This window comes from Choloepus didactylus, chromosome 7 (assembly GCF_015220235.1).
Source record: "Choloepus didactylus isolate mChoDid1 chromosome 7, mChoDid1.pri, whole genome shotgun sequence".
NCBI classification, from domain to species: Eukaryota; Metazoa; Chordata; class Mammalia; order Pilosa; family Megalonychidae; genus Choloepus; species Choloepus didactylus.
This window is the reverse complement of record NC_051313.1, coordinates 20129266-20150189: the sequence shown is the minus strand read 5'-3', so window position 1 is coordinate 20150189 and position 20924 is coordinate 20129266. Positions and strand designations below refer to the sequence as shown.

At 36.0% G+C, this 20924-nt stretch overlaps 1 protein-coding gene across 5 annotated transcripts in view; it reads right to left on the bottom strand.

Annotated features, from left to right (window-relative positions):
* Positions 1-1694: 1694 nt before the first annotated feature.
* Positions 1695-20924, bottom strand: part of PTPRK (protein tyrosine phosphatase receptor type K) — a 604460-nt gene continuing 585230 nt past the window's right edge. For 3 of the 5 annotated variants that reach the window (XM_037844170.1, XM_037844171.1, XM_037844173.1), the window contains 9 exons: positions 17895-18049; positions 15661-15796; positions 15338-15487; positions 14276-14449; positions 11895-12026; positions 11625-11750; positions 8884-9047; positions 8262-8397; positions 2844-2979 (listed from right to left, as the gene is read on the bottom strand). In XM_037844170.1, the coding sequence (XP_037700098.1) occupies positions 2926-2979; positions 8262-8397; positions 8884-9047; positions 11625-11750; positions 11895-12026; positions 14276-14449; positions 15338-15487; positions 15661-15796; positions 17895-18049 (1227 nt within the window). In that variant the 3' untranslated portion in view covers positions 2844-2925. Of the gene's footprint in view, positions 2980-8261; positions 8398-8883; positions 9048-11624; positions 11751-11894; positions 12027-14275; positions 14450-15337; positions 15488-15660; positions 15797-17894; positions 18050-20924 lie in introns of all 5 variants that reach the window. The other 2 variants (XM_037844175.1, XM_037844169.1) reach the window with 1 other exon arrangement.

The following is a 20924-nucleotide window of genomic DNA, read 5'->3' as shown; positions in this document are numbered from 1 at the left end:
GCTCTCCTCCCGTGGCTTTCTTTGTGTTCAAATTTCCTTTGCTTACAGAGACTCCAGTTTTACACTTAAAGACTACCATGATTCAATGTTGCCTCAATTCAATAAGACCTTTGAAGGTTCTCTTCACAAATGAGTCCACACCTAAACTAATAACATCTTTAAAGGTCCTATTTACAAACACATTCACAGCCCCACAGGACCAGGAGTTAGGATTTGAACATAACTTTATGGGGGACACGATTTAATCCCCAACAGCTAAGCAGCTCAAATTAGAGGGCTAACAATGATTTTCAGGAGTACTTGGCTAAAACTCATAAACTTCCAGCTGCTTGTGTGTCGTTGGTCCATATACTTCCAACATTTCCCTATTGATACTATATAGGAAAGGGTTCTATAAAATTTAACTTCAAGATAGGCAATAAAGAATAACTGATACAGGAAGAGGAGGTTCTTAGCTATGAAAGGCATGGCCACTTTTAAGAACTCTGTCAGGACATCTTCTGTCCAAGGGGACAGAGCTATGCACGAGATAATGGCAGGAAGTTCCACAGAAGTATAAAGTATGACTTTCAGAATATGGGCATTAAGATAAAGAGATTTAGGTCCCCCACCCACACACCAACTGTCTACTGATGAACTGGCCTCTGTGGTGCCCCAATAAAGCAAGTGTACCATTTTTATTTCCTGTCAGAGAGAAAGGACCCCTCTGATTCTTTGCCTGAATTTTGAAGGCCTCCTCCCTCTGACCTTTGTAGACAGCTAGCTGAATTTGTGGTGCTCGTGGTGGTAGGCAGGTGCAATGGTTTGAGTTGAAACAAATCAAAGTCACACAGCATAGCAGAATCCTTCATAGAACTGGCATCATTACTGGGTGAAGAAGTCCTAGGTGAGTTTGGGTGAATTCCTGTGATTGTTTTCTTTTATTTCCTCCATGTTTTAAAGGAAATTAGTCTTCCAAAAAAAAGAGAAAGTCTGTTTACCTGAATTCTTACTAATGAAAGTCACAAATGTTCTAATAATGTAGAGCACAAATGGGAGTTTGAAGATATCCATAATGAAAACATATTATGAGAAAATCACTGAATGAGGAACGAGAAGGATGAAGTGCCAAATTCTCTTTGTCATGCCACAGGGGAACCAGTGTGTTTAGTAGAAGAGAATGAGTTGCTAAGTCAGACTCAGATTTGCATCTGTTGACAAATCATTTATTTTCTCAGCTTCAATTTCATTATCTATAAAACAGGGGTAATTATTACTATTTGTAAAGTTTGTTATAAGGAAGAAGTAAGGAAATATATATTATATAAAAGTCACCTGGACTTTATGGCATTCAATTTAAAGGAAAGAAAAATTAAAGAAACTATTGCTAGGACATTAATTTCGCTTTTAATAGAATTTTTTGGTCTACTTGTGTCAATGACTGTAGGAATAGGCTATTTATTTGGGAGTGAGAGCATGAAAATTAGCAGATAGTTGTAATTATAAAAACTTTTATTTCACTCTTACTTTAATTAAATTTTTATAAGCACCATGTCATATACTGGCAATCTAAATCTAGAAAGAGGATACTGGAATGCTTTAGTCGATAACAAACTGCAAGCTGATAATGTGGAGTTACAGCTACATGGAGCATCTGAACAAGACCACATTTAGAAAGGTTCACTTAGGAATCTCATGACAATGCACAAAACAGGAATCTGGCATTGATTTATTCACACTTTCTATGGGCAGAACCCAAAGCTTGTGCATGTAAACATCAAAAGAAACATTTCCTCACCTTGACAGTTTACAGTTTGCTAAAACTTGACCCTGAAAGCATAAATGTTGCCATCTTGAGTTCTTGACCAGTGCTTGCACACAGGCTGAAAAGATCGATTCCTTTAAAATTTAAAGAATGCATCAAGGCTATGTTCAACATTGCTTAAGTCTTCAGCAAGGCCTTTGAGTGTGTGCACTCTTCATCTGTGATCACCAAACCATTATTTACCTAAGGAAACTGAAAAACTATACATTTTCAGCAAAATGTTTTAATTTGGTCCTATATTAGAAGACCCAATTGCCAAGGTGTTTTACATAAATTTAATTCACAAGCACGTACACAAGAGAATCACTATAAAGAACATTGCCTCCTGGTTTATGGATTAAAAAGTTTGTCCTCTACTTACACTACAACATACAAAAAATAATCTACAAAAATCGTTTACAATTGATTTTAGCTAAAGAAAAAGCTTTCTTCAGGAAAAAAAAATGGTTGTGTGGTGGTAGTATTTTAGCCATCAAAAAAGGAATGCGAGTAACCAATAAATATAATGTGCTTTCTCCATATAGACATATTTACATGTGAGTCTTTGGCTTATGTTATTATCTAAAAAGAACTTTAAATGATCCAGCCATCATTGCACAGTAAAAGAAAATAAGCCAGTTATATATATTTATATATTTATATAGAGATCTGCTACACTTGAGACATATAAAAAATGAACTTTACTATGAATTTGCCCAGCTTTTCTTTTTTCTTCCTTTAAAGATTCAATGTCCTTTATCTTACAAAGGGAGAAAAACGCCACGTAGGAAGTATTAATTCATGCAACAAGGGTGGTGGCTCTACTGAAACCAGGAGAGAAAAGGCTGCATATTCACTGTACAAACACTGATAAGTTCTCATTGGACCAGGTCTTTTGAATCCGGTTCTTTTAAAATATAGTGGCACGAAACAGTGATGCTTTAATACAGCAATAGAAACGAATGGAGTCTTCTTTATTAAGATACACAGCTTCATAAGAAAAATACTTTTACCTCTTGAATGTAAAAGTTCCCCACCCCCCACTGTAAAGTCTTTCTGCACAGGTGCAACAGGTACAACAACTGCTGGATCAACAGGTGAACAAGATTCTGTTTGGACGCACTTTGGAAAGTCTCGCTCAACTAAGAGGATTCCAGATACTCCAAAGCTACCTCATAGCAGAAACGGTACTGCTCCTGAAAGACATTAAAACAAAGGGGTTGAGAAGTTAAGAAAAAGAAGGCTGAGGGTGATTAACAGCTACCAAATAAATACTTAACAGTCAGTTCAGATTATTCAAGAACGATATGATTTTTTTCAGTAGACTTTTAATATCTGTGTAGACATATTTTACATGAGTTTTTGATCCCTATTTAAGGAAAAGAAGCTTGATGTAAAGCAATATGCTATCTTTGCCTCTTTTCCCTATCAAATTGTGTTTTTTTTTTTTTTTTTTTTTTACAACTCAGCAAACTAGGAACAGAGTTTATTCTTAATCTGATAACATTATCTACAAAAATCATACAACAAAATCACACTTAATGGTGAAACATTAAATGCATTGCTTTTAAAATCCAGTGCAAAATGAGAGTGACTGCTATGATCATTTTTGTTTAAACTTTTACTGAATGTCCAAGCTAGAGCAATAAAACGGAAAAATATTAAGAATTATAAAGGAAATAAAACTCCTATTATTTAAGATGCCATCATTGTCTATGTGGAAACTAGATAAATGATTGAGATATAGTTTTTTTTTTTTTTAATCTTCATTTCATTGAGATATATTCATATACCACGCAGTCATACAAATCGTACTTTCGATTGTTCACAGTACCATTACATAGTTGTACATTCATCACCCAAATCAATCCCTGACACCTTCATTAGCACACACACAAGAATAACAAGAATAATAATTAGAGTGAAAAAGAGCAATTGAAGTAAAAAAGAACACTGGGTACCTTTGTCTGTTTGTTTCCTTCCCCTATTTTTCTACTCATCCATCCATAAACTAGACGAAGTGGAGTGTGGTCCTAATGGCTTTCCCAATCCCCTTGTCACCCCTCATAAGCTACATTTTTATACAACTGTCTTCGAGATTCATGGGTTCTGGGTTGTAGTTTGATAGTTTCAGGTATCCACCACCAGCTACCCCAATTCTTTAGAACCTAAGAAGGGTTGTCTAAAGTGTGCGTAAGAGTGCCCACCAGAGTGACCTCTCGGCTCCTTTTGGATTCTCTCTGCCACTGAAGTTTATTTCATTTCCTTTCACATCCCCCTTTTGGTCAAGAAGATGTTCTCCGTCCCACGATGCCAGGTCTACATTCCTCCCCGGGAGTCATATTCCACGTTGCCAGGGAGATTCACTCCCCTGGGTGTCTGATCCCACGTAGGGGGGAGGGCAGTGATTTCACCTTTCAAGTTGGCTTAGCTAGAGAGACAGGGCCACATCTGAGCAACAAAGAGGCATTCGGGAGGAGGCTCTTAGGCACAACCATAGGGAGGCCTAGCCTCTCCTTTGCAGCAACCGTCTTCCCAAGGGTAAAACCTGTGGTAGAGGGCCCAACCCATCAAACCACCAGTCCCCTATGTCTGTGGTCATGTTAGCAACCATGGAGGTGGGGTAGGCGAATACCCCTGCATTCTCCACAGGCTCCTCAAGGGGGCACTACATCTTTTTTTTCCCTTTTTTTTTTTTTTTTTTAACTTTCCCTTCTTTTTTAAATCAACTGTATGAAAGAAAAAGTTAAAAAGAAAACAAACATACAATAAAAGAACATTTCAAAGAAACCATAACAAGGGAGTAAGAAAAAGACAACTAACCTAAGATAACTGCTTAACTTCCAACATGTTCCTACTTTACCCCAAGAAAGTTACCTAATATAGCAACATTTCTGTGAACTTGCTCCTACTTCAAATTGTTTTTAAATCTAAAGAAATTCTTTATATGATAAGGATTGTAATACCTGATGATTATAGAAAAATTTTCCAGCATAGAAAAATATAAAGAGTCAGAAAAAGGGCTTTTATAATTTTATTTTCAGAAGAAATCACTGTAAAAAAAAAAAGTCTTGTCTTACTTTGCTTGAGTCTATTTTTATGCATGACTGAAATAATTATTTCAGACTAAATGTAATTATATGTATATTTCAGAATATAATTTACAATTTTACTTCCTTGTGCTTACCACTGTTATGAGCCTTTTTCCATGTTATTAAACATTACTTTTAAGATAATTTTAATACCACATAAAAATCTAAAATATAGATTGTTACATTGCTATTCTTTTCTAGTATATATAGTGCTACAATGAGCATGGGCAAATACTCTTCCCCATATTACCTTAGGATTAAAAAAAAATAAGACAGTCATTTTAAAATGTAAGTTCTCAATTACAAGTTCATAATTTCTGATACAGTTTTTGGTCCATCAGAACATTTAAGTAAATTTTTCAATTACAGTTAATGGTTTTTAAATTACTGAGCCTATTCATACTTGAAAATTTATTTCTGCTGCCTTTAAATATTTAAGACAACTTGGTTGGCAATGAATTTTTTGTTATAACTGCTTCCCCTCTCCAAATCCATCCTTGTTCCATTATCAGAATTTGGAAAAATTCAGAGACTGTACCATAAATTATTACCTATAATATGTAATTTATTAAAAACTCCCCATATCAGCCCAAAGTCAATAAAGTTCAGGTCGAACTGGAGAACAATATAAAAAACAGGTGATTTCTAAAGAGAACTTCCAGGTGCCTCCAGCACTAAACTAGGGTGAAAAAAAAAAAAAAGCTGACTTTCCCCAAGAGGTCTGTACCCATCCTACCCAAGTAGGTGTGATTTAAATTAGCCCATCACTGTGGCAAGCGTATCCAAAGAAGGGAAAAGTACTTGTGTTTTTAATTGGTCTCCAGCAATTTTGTTTACAGTCTAAATTTCCTTGCCAAATTTGTCCCTTCAACTCAACAGCACACTGAACTGAATCATTAATCCTGATTAAACACTAATCAGAGGGTGGGGTGTTGAAGCAGGATACATGGAACATGAATGTAAAGGAAAACAGTAACTCTTTGGAATGTTCAAGAATGGAGAGTTTAACCACAGAATTTTTTTTTTTTTTTTAAATAAAGGTGGGGAACCAGAGTTAGGTTTGGAAGTAAAGAGTTGAATTCAGAGACCAGGATCTGCCCCACTGATGATTTGATTTTAAGAAGTGTTGATCCGAGAGATGGAGATAAAGTTTATGTGAGAAATCTTAAAACTGTGAAGAGCTTAAATATATAACCATTACACATTCAATCTGAAAGACCTAAGAATTCTACCTGCCAAATACCTCAAACCCATCCTCCTTTCTCCACCTCCATTGCAGGCACACCAGCTGAAATCAACATCATCTTGCTCAGCCAACTGCAATAACCGCCAGAGGGTTGGGATGGGGTGGAGGGGACTTGAGGGGATTTGGAGAAGGGGTAGAAGTCTGCTATCATTCGTGAAAGTGAAACAACATAAACCTCACTCTTCAGATTTTGTCTCAAGAAGCAGTGCACTTCTTGTGTGAACAATCCATGAGCAGGAAGTGGTGAAAATGCTTTAAAGGTTTCTTGAATTGCTCATTGTAGTTATCTGATCATCTTGGTAAATGTAGGGCAAGCAACAATGATGCCTTGGTTTTTCTGGTTTACTTTTCTGTGAGTATGCAATACACAGCTGCTCCAGACCTGATCCCACCACACCCGTATGTGTAAACCACAAAATTACTTCTACCTCCTTAGAAGTAAAATCTGTTAGAGAAGTTTAACTTTCTTTCTTACTCTGCATACAGTACCCCTCCATAAGTCCCCCCATATACACACACCTAGTAGCTCTCATTTTGTAAACATGTAGAAGTTGTGTTCTGATTTTATAGGCCCTGGAAAGCTCAAGAAGCATCCTATGAACTGTGTGGTCTTGAGTCCTGAGGATTTCAGAAAGCATTATGCAAAAAAAAAAAAAGGAGTTCTCTGACATAACTTACTAATTATCATAAAGACTATTCAAAATACAAATTAAATCAGCAGACACCACTGGCAGAATGAGCCAAGTATTCCATGCCATGAACCTAAGATACCATGGTGATAGAGAGGGAAAGAGAAAAGAACAAAAGACTATGGGTGCTTAAAAATAATTGCATTTACTCTACTCAATATTAATGAAACAGAAAACCATTTTCAGTAGAAATAAGCACACGTCCTTTTTTTCTCCCTTTACTGCTGAGGCAACTATCTGAAAAGATAGTGGTTTCTCCAGTGACCAGACAGGCAAAGGGGTAGTGAAGGCTAATCTAATGAGCAGGTTGAGTAAGCTGTGCTTTCAGCAGATGAGGATCGCATCTACTTTCCGCTACAGTGCCACTCATTAGGGTTGGTTGTTTGAGCTGGGACTTACTCCCAAAGGGACAGTGAGCTGCCCCCACTTACTTCTGTGTCAGTAGTTGAGCAACGTAACCTAAAAGTGAAAAGTTTCCTAGATGGTGGTCTCTAACAGGACACAGTAGTTAAAGAATCATCATTTTTAGTCCAAGAAAGTCAGTGTCTATTAACATAAGAACCGTAGTTCACATTAGAAGCTGCACACACACACAGGTGTGGTCCCTACAAAATTTTCCTGCTTTGACTAAGGAAAACCACCATCTAAGAGGTACTTTTTCACATGTGCTACACAAATAGTTTTCCCTAACCATGACAAAACTGTAACAATTCTAGCTATAGGTACTTAATTCTGGTTTCCAATATGTTGCAGTGATAACTTGATCCAGTCCATAACACCCATCCCATTTTTTATGTAAAAGATCAAATATCCAAAGAAATTATTAAGTACTTTAATTATCGACTATTAATTTTCCTGTTCCAACCATTAGTTTCTATTGACAGCAGACTAAAATTCTGTAGTTAGCCAGATTTCCAAACGCTCTCCAGCAGCTGAAAGCTGAAAACTGTCAACTAGGACAGTTGAACAATTTATAATCTGATAAGAAAATGAATTATGGATAATGACTAAAATAAATTTCAGCCAACTTTTAAAAATATTGGGTGCCAAGAGTACTGATGCAACTTATCAGTGCATCCCCCAGATTAATATTTACCAGTTAACTCACGAGGTTCTAAGAAATAAAAATAAACAAGAATAAAGATTAGATAGCAGAATTCATTCTTATTATAGAATCATTTACCAAAGATTATTGCAGCAAATATTTTTTTGGTGATAACAGAAAATATCCTATACGTTTCCTAAATAGACGAAAACTGCTTTCTTCATCATAAGCAGTTGTGACTTATGATTATGACTTTAGGAGGGTAGAGGAGGAGACCCAGCAATCGATCAGTAATGGCACATTCACACATCTGATTCCCTATGTATGCATCAAGTCAAATCAACAAGGAAGCTTATGACTAGCTAACTTCTGAGATCTCTTCTAAGTGTAAGGTCCCATGACTCACCGGAGCTTCCACCATGTTTGGTTTGCTGTTTCTTAGTGTCTTCACTGCATGGAAAACATCAACAACATTTTGCCGTTTCACCATTTCGACAACAATGCCTATAGCACAGAACATGCCACTTCGCCCGCCACCATTTCTGAAAGCAAAGAAGGCAAAGGCATTTGAGATGGCAGCTTTTAGTGGCCGTGGGGCACACTGTTATGAATGTTGGGGAAAGAAAACATTATCATGTTGACTTTTTTTCGCATTCATCTCCTAATTTAGCTTCATGTGTGTGTGTCTGTGCACAGCACTGAGGAGGAGGCTGATGGATGAAGTTAGCTCAAGTATGCTACCAGCATAGAATGCTGCAATCTAGATGCCTTGAGATTCTGATGTATTTGCAAACTGTATAAACCAGAAAAGTGGTTCAGAGTAGTGTTCAAAATAGTTACAATAATCTATATTTTTAAAAATACAAAAATTTAAGTTAGTAGTTACTTATAGAACCATGTGACAGGAAGCCCATTTAAAAATAACTATGGAGGGGTGTAAGATGTGGATTGGGTCCTCCCTAACACAGAGAAGGCAAAGCAGTGAGCACCAAGGACACCTGAAGGGCAGGCTGAGCCGCCACACTCACAGGCAGTGAATGATCGTCCGGCCTTCCCCTTCCTCGCACTCCTCCTGCCATTTTTCCACTTGGAGTATCAGTTTCAAAAATGACCGTTTGGAGCCAGGCACTTCTCGATGAGAAGCCCACCCTAAATACTGAAACTGCTGCACCATCAGATAACCTTCCTGTGGCTGTAGAGAGAAAAAGATTTTTATGTAAACAAGTTGGGATTGATCTTTAATAAAAAATAATAGGGTGCATATCATTAATACCATAATAATAGGATGAATATCAATAATACCATGATCTAAATGATATCTACATTGCATTAAATCTAGCCAATGAAAGTTCTAAATATTACATACCATACAGAAACATGCTAAGTTACACAAGCAGGAAATATGAGAATCATCCTTTACACTTCCCTTACACCCCATAGTTAATAATTAATTCCCAGGATTATACGCCCTAAATAACGTTCAAATCCATTCCCTTCTCCTTCCAATCCGTTCTTATCACAGTCATCATGAGTATTTTGAAATGCAAATATGGTCTTGGAATTCCCCTGCTTTAATGGTTTCCAAAGATCTTAGCATAATATCCAAATCCCTATGATGGTTTAAAAATCCTTACATGATGTGGCTCTGCCACCTTCCCCAATCTTTCCTCATTCTAACACATTATTCAAGTTCAAGTTTAATCCATTGATCAAATCATAATCTTTCTACCAGGGGGAGTTAGCACATCCTATTCTCTTTGCTTTGAATATGTCCTTCTTCCTTGCCCTTCTCAATTCCAAAAGGGTTACCAACTTGTCCTGGTTTGCCTGGGACTCTTCTAGTTTTAGTACTGACACTTGTGTGCCATGGGAGACCTCTCAATTGCAGGCCAACCAGGATGGCTGATAACCCTGCTCTAAGTAATTCCTACTAATTCTTTAGATTTTGGCTTAAATATCACTTCCTCAAAGAAATCCTCTCTGATCACCCAGCAAGTTCAGATCACCCAGTTAAATATTTTGTATTCTGTACTTTTTCTCTGTAAAATTTATCATAATTGGAAGTAAATGATAATTCTACTAGCTGTTTAATGTTTATCTTCCCTGATAAAATATAAAGTTCTTAAGAGCAAGGAAATATTTCTTTGTCCCTCTTTTTTTCTTTTTTTTAACTCTATATCACAAGAACCTAGCATGATATTTTCTAAAGGGTAGTATTGTTGAAAGAATGAATCAAAACCTTAGATGTTCAAATGAAAATGTAAGAGAGAATATGTAATAAATAAATAAGCCATATATCATAAGTCCTCAGAACTGAAGTGCATATGATAAGGGCTCATGCATCTTTTGGTATCTTGTACAATGCCAAATTTGTTGTTGGTGCGTAATAAATATCTGGTGGTTGAATGATATTAAATGATGATATTGAAAACAGAAAAAACTGTGAACCAATTGGGGCAAATACACCAAATACAGAAGAAATAAAATAAAATACATAAGCAAAATGCTGACAAAAAATGTAATACAGATTACAGTTCCTAGAATTTTTTTCCCTGTAAACAGCTCAATTAGTTCAACAGACGGTTCTTACTTTCTTATTTCAACAGCTATGGTTTCTCAGCTAAAATAATTCTAGAACCAAAATGTAACAGATGTGCAGACATAATGAGATTCCACTTAATTTGATGCCTAAGATATGCATGACGATTATGACATGATTGAAGTTTTCCTTTTTTCTCTACTAAAATGAACAATAGAATTGGATATGATCTTATCCTTTGCTTATAGTTATTTATTTATAGACTTATTAACGAGACACACGTGTAGTCATTTTGCTATGAAAAACACTGGAACGTGACAAACAATCCTAATCACATACTAATATGATTTGCAAACATAGACCTTGTATTTTAAAAACAGAGCAATATTTCTCTTTAAAAAGAACAAAATTTCATGAAAATTACCAATGCTTTCTTTCCAAATTCTGCTTGCTATTTGGTTACATATTCTAGGTCATTTTCATTATTGTAACTTGGTTTTGAAAGGAGAGACCCCCAAACTTAACTGTCATTTAGTGAAAAACACGTAAGAGTCAGGGAAAGAAGGTTTACTGAGGACAACAGTTGCAACTTCATTCCTGAGAAAAGGCACAGTGGCTGGTGCTCTGGTTCTATATCCAGCTCTGGGATGAACCAGAGGTTGGACATTTAGAAAAATGAAACTGTAGGTGGGAGGAGAATCAGTGATGGCTGTGATTTACCTCTCCTTTCATGCCTGGGTGTTTCTTTATAGGCAGGACTTGGAGTAGTGAGATGGAGCCCTTCTGCAAGGGTCTCCCTGACATGGCACATCCTTTCCTCCTGAGGTACAGCTTCTCTAGTATTATTATTGTTATTATATTATTATTTTTCTTTGCTAGCCTTTTCTGGGTGCACATTCACACTAATAAAACATGCAGCCATTCCTGAGGTAAGTTTAACGCTAACTCAGGGGCCAGACCCAGGCAATCAAAGTCATTTGAGCCAGTGCACCTGAATTTGATTTCCAGAAACAATACGTTATTCTAGAAACTTCCTAGAAAACCCATCTTCCAGCATTTCTCTTTTCTGTTTTTTAGAATGCATGTTTTGTTCTTAATAACTCCAGGATTGACTATGCAGTATTTATTCATTCTGTTCTCCCTTTTGTCTGAATGGATTTCATCATCATGGAGATGATCTTAATTCACGCTGTGGGTTAGCTCAGTTAGAATAATTAAACAATGACTTACTCTTGTTAGATTGCATATCCTAAAAATCCGATTGATCACATCACAATCCATAGAACAAGACATACATTCCACTTGGATTGGGCCATATCGCAGCATCCCTTCTTCAGGCCAGTACTGAGGACAGCCCTAGATGATTAGTGTTTTGAAAGGAAAAAGAAAAAAATCGGCATTACTTTTTCTAACTAGGGTGGTATAAAGCACATTTTAGTACTTTATTACTACTTTATTAACTTGTGTACAAGTACATAAAAGCAACCCATAGGCATTGACCTGGGATAAGTCGACTTCATTTAACATCACAATGGAGGTACAGCCATAATCATAGACTAATCTCCAGAAGTCTTTCACAGTGTTTGGCAGAGGATATTGTGTGACAATGAAAGCAGCAGGTTGCCTGTAGCTCTGTGAAGAAACAAGGTGGATGGAGAAACATAAGAACTTAAAACATATGATCAGTTATACAGATTCAATACACTTCAGTGTGGGACCAGTAAGACCTAACAGCTCTAGCATAGAGATTGAGCTAGACTGCTGTGTAAGCCAGGGAATAACAGATTTGGACCCCCAGAATGTACTGGAACTGGTAGTGAGTCAACGTGATGATAAGAATGCAATCTGCCTTGGCAGCAAGTCTAAAGACAAGAATTGAACTTTTACATTGTTGAGAGAAACAAATACAGGACAAAGAACAAAGAAAAGGCTAATGTCCTCCAGGAGGTACCTGTTGGGCTAGTGCAGTTTTCCAGAGGTAATCAGTCTCTCAGAGGCTGAAAGCAAATAAGTACATTTCCTGGCATGTGCATATCTCTCTCTCTCTCTCTCTCTCATCATCATCTATCAATTAGCTGTTACGTGTATGTAACTGTTCGCTCTCCTTCACACCAAATAAGAAATGCCACATGTGCCTCAACCTCATGTGATTTTACATATATGAGATATTCTCAGTCTTGTAGGAAATCCACTTCCCATAGTTTTTTGGGCATTTCCTAGGTATATCAATGATCAGAAAGATAGTTTTAATCATTGCAGATTCTCAAGTGCCAAAGAATAACCTATGCACTTCCCAGCTCCATTCAAGGGATACTGATGGCTCCTGGTCCATCAAGTGCCCCTTGATGGGGACACAATACACATTATCTCTTCCCAGAGGGAGGGCACTAAAGGCTATTCTTATCTGGCCTAGGCAATCTGTCATGCTGAGATTGATGATATATATTAAAATAGAAATATATACTTCTATGTAAATGGTGTAAACTAATGATTTGTAAAAAACTATCTAGACAGTTGTCTGGGATACATTTCCTTAATGCTGATAAAAACTGTCAGCATTCTCCTAAATCATTTATATCACATGAGTCGTTAAGTCCTTCAAGTGTCTTAACATCAATGTAAAATCTGATTTCGGATTTTCTTGATCCAACCACCATTTGGGAAATGTTGCTTACCATGGCATTCCACTTCATGGAGGACTGCAGATAAATCTGAGGAGACGGTAATTCACCTGGCTACTTCTAAATGATCTTGAGACCTTACAAATTTATACAGGCAGCTGGGATAAGTCCTTTCTAAGAAAGATATGAAGGCTTATGGGAAAAGGCCAGAAGAAAGGAGTAAGCTTTCCTCCCAATTAAATGTCTGCTCCCTAGAGAAACTAAGGCAGAGCAGGCTCATAGCTGTTTTACTCATTTTTTGGGGTGTATTCATTTTTTGAGGAGATGAATGTGAACAAGATGATATGACAGAAGTCGGAAGATTTCCTGTTTCTTTGCTCACTAAGTACAGGATCACATTTAAGGCACCGAATCCTTGGCCTTACCTCCTAATTATTCAGAACTAAGGCGAAAAGGTGCATCACAGTGACAACAGGAATCAGGAGAAAGGGGACGTTTGAGCAATGAGCCCTGTTCTTGAAACCCAAACCTAGTCTTACTTCTCTGAAGGTCCAACTACACCACTAAAGCCACAGAGGATTTCAACTCTGAAATACCTCTTTGTTGAATCACAGGGAATGAAGCAGAAGGTAGGAGCAACAGAGTAACATACTGAGTACATGCTCTGCTCTCTGCAATTTATGAAGATTGGAGTGGGGCAAGATAGTTCTTTGGTTATGATGGATGTGCTAACATGATTTCTTCCCAATCCATATATTAATCTGAGCTGAAATACAGATCTAAAGTTACTTATACATAGTGTCTAGTAATTAATGGCCAGTAACACACATTATCTGTAAATTATTAGAACATTAAATGTCAAAGATAGAAATTTCCAAAATTAACATGACTTCTGTTGAATATGGTATTCTGTGATTGTAAAAATTCATTCCTAACTACATTCAAAATAGAGAAGCACAATTTTCTTTACTGAAAATTATTAAATTGAAAAATATTACTTGCAGACATTTCCTATAGAGAATATAATAATTCACATTCAACCTCCAAACTTACAAGGAAGCTGTAAAAATTATGGTTTCTAAGTATCCTTATCAGGGAAATCCCAAATCATTCTCAAAAAAAAAAAAAAAAAGGCATTTCAACGAAAGTGTCCAGTTTTCCTTTCAGAGCATTTTAATTTCCTAGAAAGCTAGCCAGTGTTGTGTTGCATTACACAGTTTTTCACAGTGCTTTACATTAACAAAGAGGGTAGTCTCTTACGTCCATAAGAGCAGCATTGATGTAGTTACTGCTCTCCCCATCAATCGTAATTAAAAAAGGCAGACATCTGTCAGGTGGCAGCATGTCCATGAAACGGTTCTTGTCATGGTTCCTTGGCAGGCATGCTATGCTGCAGTCCTCAGCTTGTAGTCGAGGAGTGACTGAATTCAAGGTCTACAAAAGAAAAGGGAACCCAGGTTACAAGACAGCAACCCATTCAGCAGCATAACACAGATCCATCAAGTATTTAGGAGGCCAAGTAGAAAGCGAAGGATTTGTGCCAAGCAATGGCATTTGCCACTCTGACAGGCTGACAGATTTTGTAGTTAAAGCTAATGAAGCCTGAGAAGTGACAAAAAACAGAACACACATTGTTCAGTGTGCCTCTTCTAAAAAGGGAAAGGGAAGCTAAACAACACAGCTACCTGCAGAATGCACTGGTGACCAAGGAAAAGACAGTCTGTGTGGTCCGCGATCATAACCCTTCATCAGAGGTGGGGACTCTCTCATTTGTGATAGCACTCTACCATTTGAAGACAAGCTATAGTATCATGGAAAGAGCACTGGACCAAGAATCAAAATATTAGATTTCTAGAGCTACTCTTGGCTTCAAATTCATACACCTTCAGGGATATTTTAAGGGCAGTGAAAACATTTGGAGCTATTTAGAGAGACTATTATGTACAAACTTCAACTATTATTAATAGGTTGATCTCCCTATACTGTGAGTGATACAAAAGGTCAAAATCTGCAAGACTGTATGAAAAGACAAGGTTGTAAATACATATAAATCATCACCACATTAGACTTTTATGATACCTTTCCCCCAACTATTCCCTGCACCTGAACTCATTTGTCCTTCAAGATACAGCAGATATGAGCTCATTAATACAAAAGTGACTCCATAATATGTATAATGAAAGAGATGGGTTTTGTATTATACTTAAAATCAGGTCAAAGTTTAGAAATTTGACTTGAAAGACCTTCCTTAAAAGAATTAATAGTGCCCAGAACAAATTTTAATAAGTTATTCATAAAAGAATCCCTAGAAGTAGCAAATACCTGAAATTCATCTTTGAGATGTGAAGAGTTAGTCTGGGAGTCTATTCTAATCATATCAAAATAGGCAGCTTTAAATTCACAGACAGGGATGGCAGTTTCTCCACATAAGCAGGCTTCTAAAATGGCATCATGAATAAAAATGTACTGTTCCTATCAAAAGAAGGAAAAATAAAATTTTCATACAATTTTAATAAATCTTTTCTATCATCAAAGGTAGAGAATTTTTTCTTTATGGAAATACTAATGAAAAAGACCACCAATATTTTCCTATATGACTTGATGAACTAATATTGATTCTATGTGAAAAGCATAAATCAAGATACCTCTGTCTGGACCATATTGATCCGACGAGATCTTAAAGCTTTGACACAGTTGTAGATATCAACAACACCCTCTCTTTCAGCCATGTCCAGCATGATGTCAATCACAATGTAACAGCCAGTTCGTCCTGCACCAGCACTGAAAAACAAACAAACAAACAAACAAATCAGAGGAAGCATAATTGTCTGTGTAGCCTTAAATAAAATCCCTTCCATTTTCAGAGGTAGAGTCAAAATGATTTAACAAAACACAAGCCATATAATTGGTACATGCTGTAAGCACTTCCTAATTTACAAATAACTTCACATAGAATGTCTGCTTTGGGGTAAGCTGAAGATTGAAACAAGAGTTCCAAATGAAAAGCTATAACTTAAGATCAAATTGTGTTTTGAAAATAATGTATATTCATTGTTCAAGAGTTTCATAATGTTCTTACATAGTCTTCATTTTATATAACCTTGACACATAATCAAGCTTGTAGAATTGATCAAGTGGTGGATTCATGCTTTAAAATTTAACTCCAAATGGAAAGATTTTCATACTCATGTAGTAGTGGGTCTCCTGGTAAATGTTAGAGAGTCTTTTTTGAATACCAAGGCAAAAGGACATTAATAACAAAACTTTAAGTGGGAAATCTGAGAAGTCACAAATCAGGGTGATTAGCATCAAATGCTAATGGTGAGGGTGAGGAAAAAAATAGTGGTTATCAAAGCAGAGGAGGCTGATAGTAGAAAGCATATTTGAACAGCAATCTAAAGGAAAAATAAAAATGAATTGTTTGGTGGAGAATGTGATTCCCAGCAGATCACATAGCACTATCTTATTGTATTCACTTTAGAAGTTGAATCAAAATATGCTGTTGACTATTTTTCACCTCGGGAATGTTTCTCCAATTTTATATATTGAAGTCAATGGGAGAAACAAGATATAGTTTTCTGGGAAATTCACTTTGTAGTCGGCATCTTCTTTTCCAAAAATCCAGAGATATCTCTATGTAAGTGGAAAATGACACTTCTGTTTCAAGGGAGTGCCTGAGAATACCAGAGTACTTCTCAAATAAGCAATTCATAAGAAAGTAAATCTCTATGATAAATCAAGAAATCTCTGAATTGAAAACCTATTTATCTCCCTTTCTAAATGTTTTAGATGGTCTATTAGCATTATTTCTTTGCTGTTGATATTTGGTCACTTTTCTTAAACTCACTGTTCTTTTAGAAATTTTAGCAAAAGCTATTGCAGCTATCTCAAGTTCTTTTTTCCCCCTACCATCTTCTCAATCACTGTTCCCAGGGTTGGAGACAGGAAAGTAATTGAAGACTACATCACATTTCTTGAGGAGGATTGAATTAAAGACTTTTTTCCCAGGGCACATAGTATCTGATCCCTATGGGATGCCTTGCCTTTATCTTATTCTGTTCTTTTCTTTTGTTTGTTTTTTGTTTTCCTTATGTCCATGGTCATTTAAATACTGAATAGGTTGGATTTTCAGAAGGAAAAAATTGCTCAACTACAACCATTTATGTAGCATGGATGGGTAGTATTTGAGAATGGTGTGCAGCATTTAGGAAAAGTTTTTCAGACTCAGTACTTATTTTTCTGGTCACATCTCAAAACAAGATCACGTAATTTGCTTTTAGTGTCTCTGAACACTTGTTTTAAGAGAAGTTTCTGATCAGAAGAAAGTCTGGATATAATGTTCATGCTTCTCTGGCATATATTTGCAGGATCTCATTGAAGTACTTCTCAAGGTCCTTTGTTGGATGGCTCTTCTTTTTATAAAAAAGTTCTCAAATAGCTGTTTTAAAGCACAAATTCTTGCAATTTAGGCCATTTAGTAATTCTGTGTGTCTCAAATTTAGTTTTAAAAGCTGGGCTTATATTGGAAATTTACTAGATTGGCAAGCAATCTCTATTTCAACCTACCATTCCATACAATACGGGATTTGCAAAAGTGATAACAAACAAAAAACACAGATGTTGCCACCAAAAGGCAGAGTTTCTACATCCACAATTGTGGCCAACACTCCATGCATCAGGGTGAATGTATCTATTTCTTAAGTTTCTATTTTACATCCTACACACAGGTACATTTATTTTATTGTTGCTTGCCTCATCTATAATACATGCAAACTGGAACCATGCAGACACGCATTCGTTTTTGTGCTTAAATGTTCTTTCTTGACACTGCAGTAAAAGCTGACAGCACACAGCCGACACCCTTCATATCACCACTCACCTGCAATGTACAACGATGGGGCCAGCACTGGGGGGGTTGGAGAGCTTGACTCGCCGGATAAAGGAAAGCAGCCCGGTTGCATGGTATGGTACCCCATGGTCAGGCCATCCAGTAAAATGAAACTGCTTAACTTCACGGATTTCACTGTAACCTCTCTGTGCAAAGATGCAAAGCAGTGTTTTCAAAAGGACCAAAAATAAAGCCATGAAACATCAAGGGCACCAGAGATGATCAACAAGGTTGAAAATGAAAAGTGTATCAAAGATCTCATTTTTGTCTGAAGAAGGATACTGGCCTGACATGGCCTGTGCTTTTCTTTATTGCCACACAACTGCTACAGAAAGAAAATTAGAAGTCTTGCTCAGTTATTTAAGTCCGGGTAAATTTTATTTACCTTGACAGTTTGTTGCTTTCTGGGGATGACACCACGCAAAATTATGAGAGGAAAAGGAGGAAATGGAAAGGCTAAAATGCAGCCCTATTGACCTAAGGCACTGAGGTCTCAAATGGTGTATAAAAGCAACTTTCCAGCTTCTCACCTCACAAAGAGATTTTAATGCACTGCTTATCCATGTTGAAAATGGTTTTGAAGCATAGCATGTAGGGATTTTCCAGAACAGTGCCACTGGATTGGTTTGTGAAAATATGTACATAGCTAAACCCTTCTTTGAGCAAACTATTTTCCCTAGCTCTGTGCAATAATTCAGCACACAGAGTATTATTTCTAGTCACAAAAAAGCAAAATGAAAGAAGTGAAACATCCACTGTTGTGCCTCTCTCCTATTGGGTTAATTTAAGAGAACCCTTAAATGCACATTTCAAAGGTTTTTCTTTTCTTTTGTTAAAAGAAGCCTGTAGATTGCAGTAACACAGGTGAGCACAGATGAAGTGCTACAGAAATTATTGTTAAAAATTCATATTTGTAGCAAAAATAAACATGGTAATCTATGTAATTCCAATTCAATTGTGAATTGCTCATGAAATCTCAAGCTCATTTGTTCATTCAGAAAAGGTAGAAAAATACATGAATTACATACATTAAATTGAGAAAGACTGTTTATTTTATATTTTATCCTTTATGATCAATGTCATCAAAACTTTGGAAACCAGGGATCATTCTTTTTATTTCCAGTTCCTAGCACACAAAGAAGGGCTCAACAAATAATGACAATAGTCAGAATGACAAACATCATCATGAAATCACATAAATGTAAAAATCACCTAATTTGCTTTTCTCAAGTAAACTCTTGTGAGGGAAGTCATAAATTGTTCTAAAGCCTGACTTCAGACAATTACTTCACCTTCTCTATAGTAATCTTATTACTAGAGATGCTATATAGGGCTTGCTCCCTTTTTAGTAAGTTTAAATATCTGGTGGTGCATATCCCCCTATCATTTTCTTTATTTAAATTTTCCTGAGTAATATCAGATATATCTTTTACCAAAAAGAAAAAATAACTTTAAAAATCACCCTCTTCCAGTTGCAAATAACAACAAAACAAATTGAAAATGAAAACCTACTGATGTTCCAATTAGATTTGCATTAAATTTTTAGGTTGATATTAATATCAAGTGCCCCTATTCTGGGGCATGGTGTGTCTTAGTTGATGTTTCTCAATATTCTTTTGGGTTTTTATTCACTTAGCACTTGGATCTTCTTGGTACAGAAAGGGATTTAAAAATGTCTATTTTTGCTTATTGCTAATATAAAGGTCCTTGTATTCTTAGAAAAAACTCCTGATTGTGTTGTAATGTTTTCTTATCTCTGCTGGATTCAGATTTTCAACATTTTATTTAAAATTTTTTCAGCAGTGTTCTTGAATGAAATTGGTTTGCAGTTGTGTGTGCTTGTGTACTTTAGAGAGAGAGAGAGAGAGAGAGAGAGAGAGAGAGAGCTCCATCTCTTTATCTGGTTCTGTTATTACATTTATGACTGCTTTTAAAATCTATTTAGCTGGTTTTAATGCTTTTTTTTTTTTTAATTGCCTACACAATTTGAATAACACGAGCATTAGCTATTCCTTAAAGGGTAAAGAAGCTGCAACTATAAATCTGTCCAGGTTTCTAACTCTCTTTAGGTCAAATTTTGGGAATTATTTGCTAGAAAATCAGTGTCCCTAGACTAAAATCAATCTCTAAGTTTGCACATAATATTTTTATATTTTTCCTAATAGCATATATATTATTTCCCCTTTGCATTTTCTAATCTTGTATATTTTGTTTTCATTCTACCTCATTTAGAAATGACAGTGGTTTAGCTACTCTGTTTATGTTTTCAAGGAACTGGCTTTTTAATTTCATTTATCCTTCCTTATTTGCATTTTTGTTTTATTTTTCCTTTGACCTATTCCATGGGTTTTTTTTTTTTTCCTTCTTTTCTAATTTGTATGGTTTTTCACATGTTTTAAAACTGCTTTTCTTAATAAAAATCATTTGTAGGGATACATTTTTCTTGCAGGAACACCCAAGGTGAATTTTGATACAAAACTGTTTATCTTTACACTAAAATTTTAGTTTTGAGGCAATCCCTCATTAAAGGATTATTCAGAAGAGAGTTTGGCGATTTCTAAGAGGCTAATTTGTGGGGGCATTGGTCAATGATTTGTTCTTTTCTGTTCGTATTTGGAAACATCTTAATTTTTTGTAATTATTAAAGGTTTTCTTTGTGACTTAGTATATGATTGATTTTTATGAAACTTCCATGAACTTAAGAGGAGAATGCATATTCCATTTTCTCTTTTTATATAACAATAAGAGCTAGTTATTTATTAATTCATGTTTGATGGCTCTCTTTGAAATCTATCACTGCTTATTTTATTTCACTTTACTTGTCCAAGAAATCTCTATACATATTTTATAGAATTGTAATAATCATAGTTATGTTTTTCTGCATAATGCTACTTTGCATTCAGTATTTCCTCTCCTTATTTTTTCTTATTGGAAGAATTATTTACAAACATCACTTGTAAAGAAAGGTATTTATATATCATATGTTCATGATAATTGAACTATTCTCTATCACTGGACATT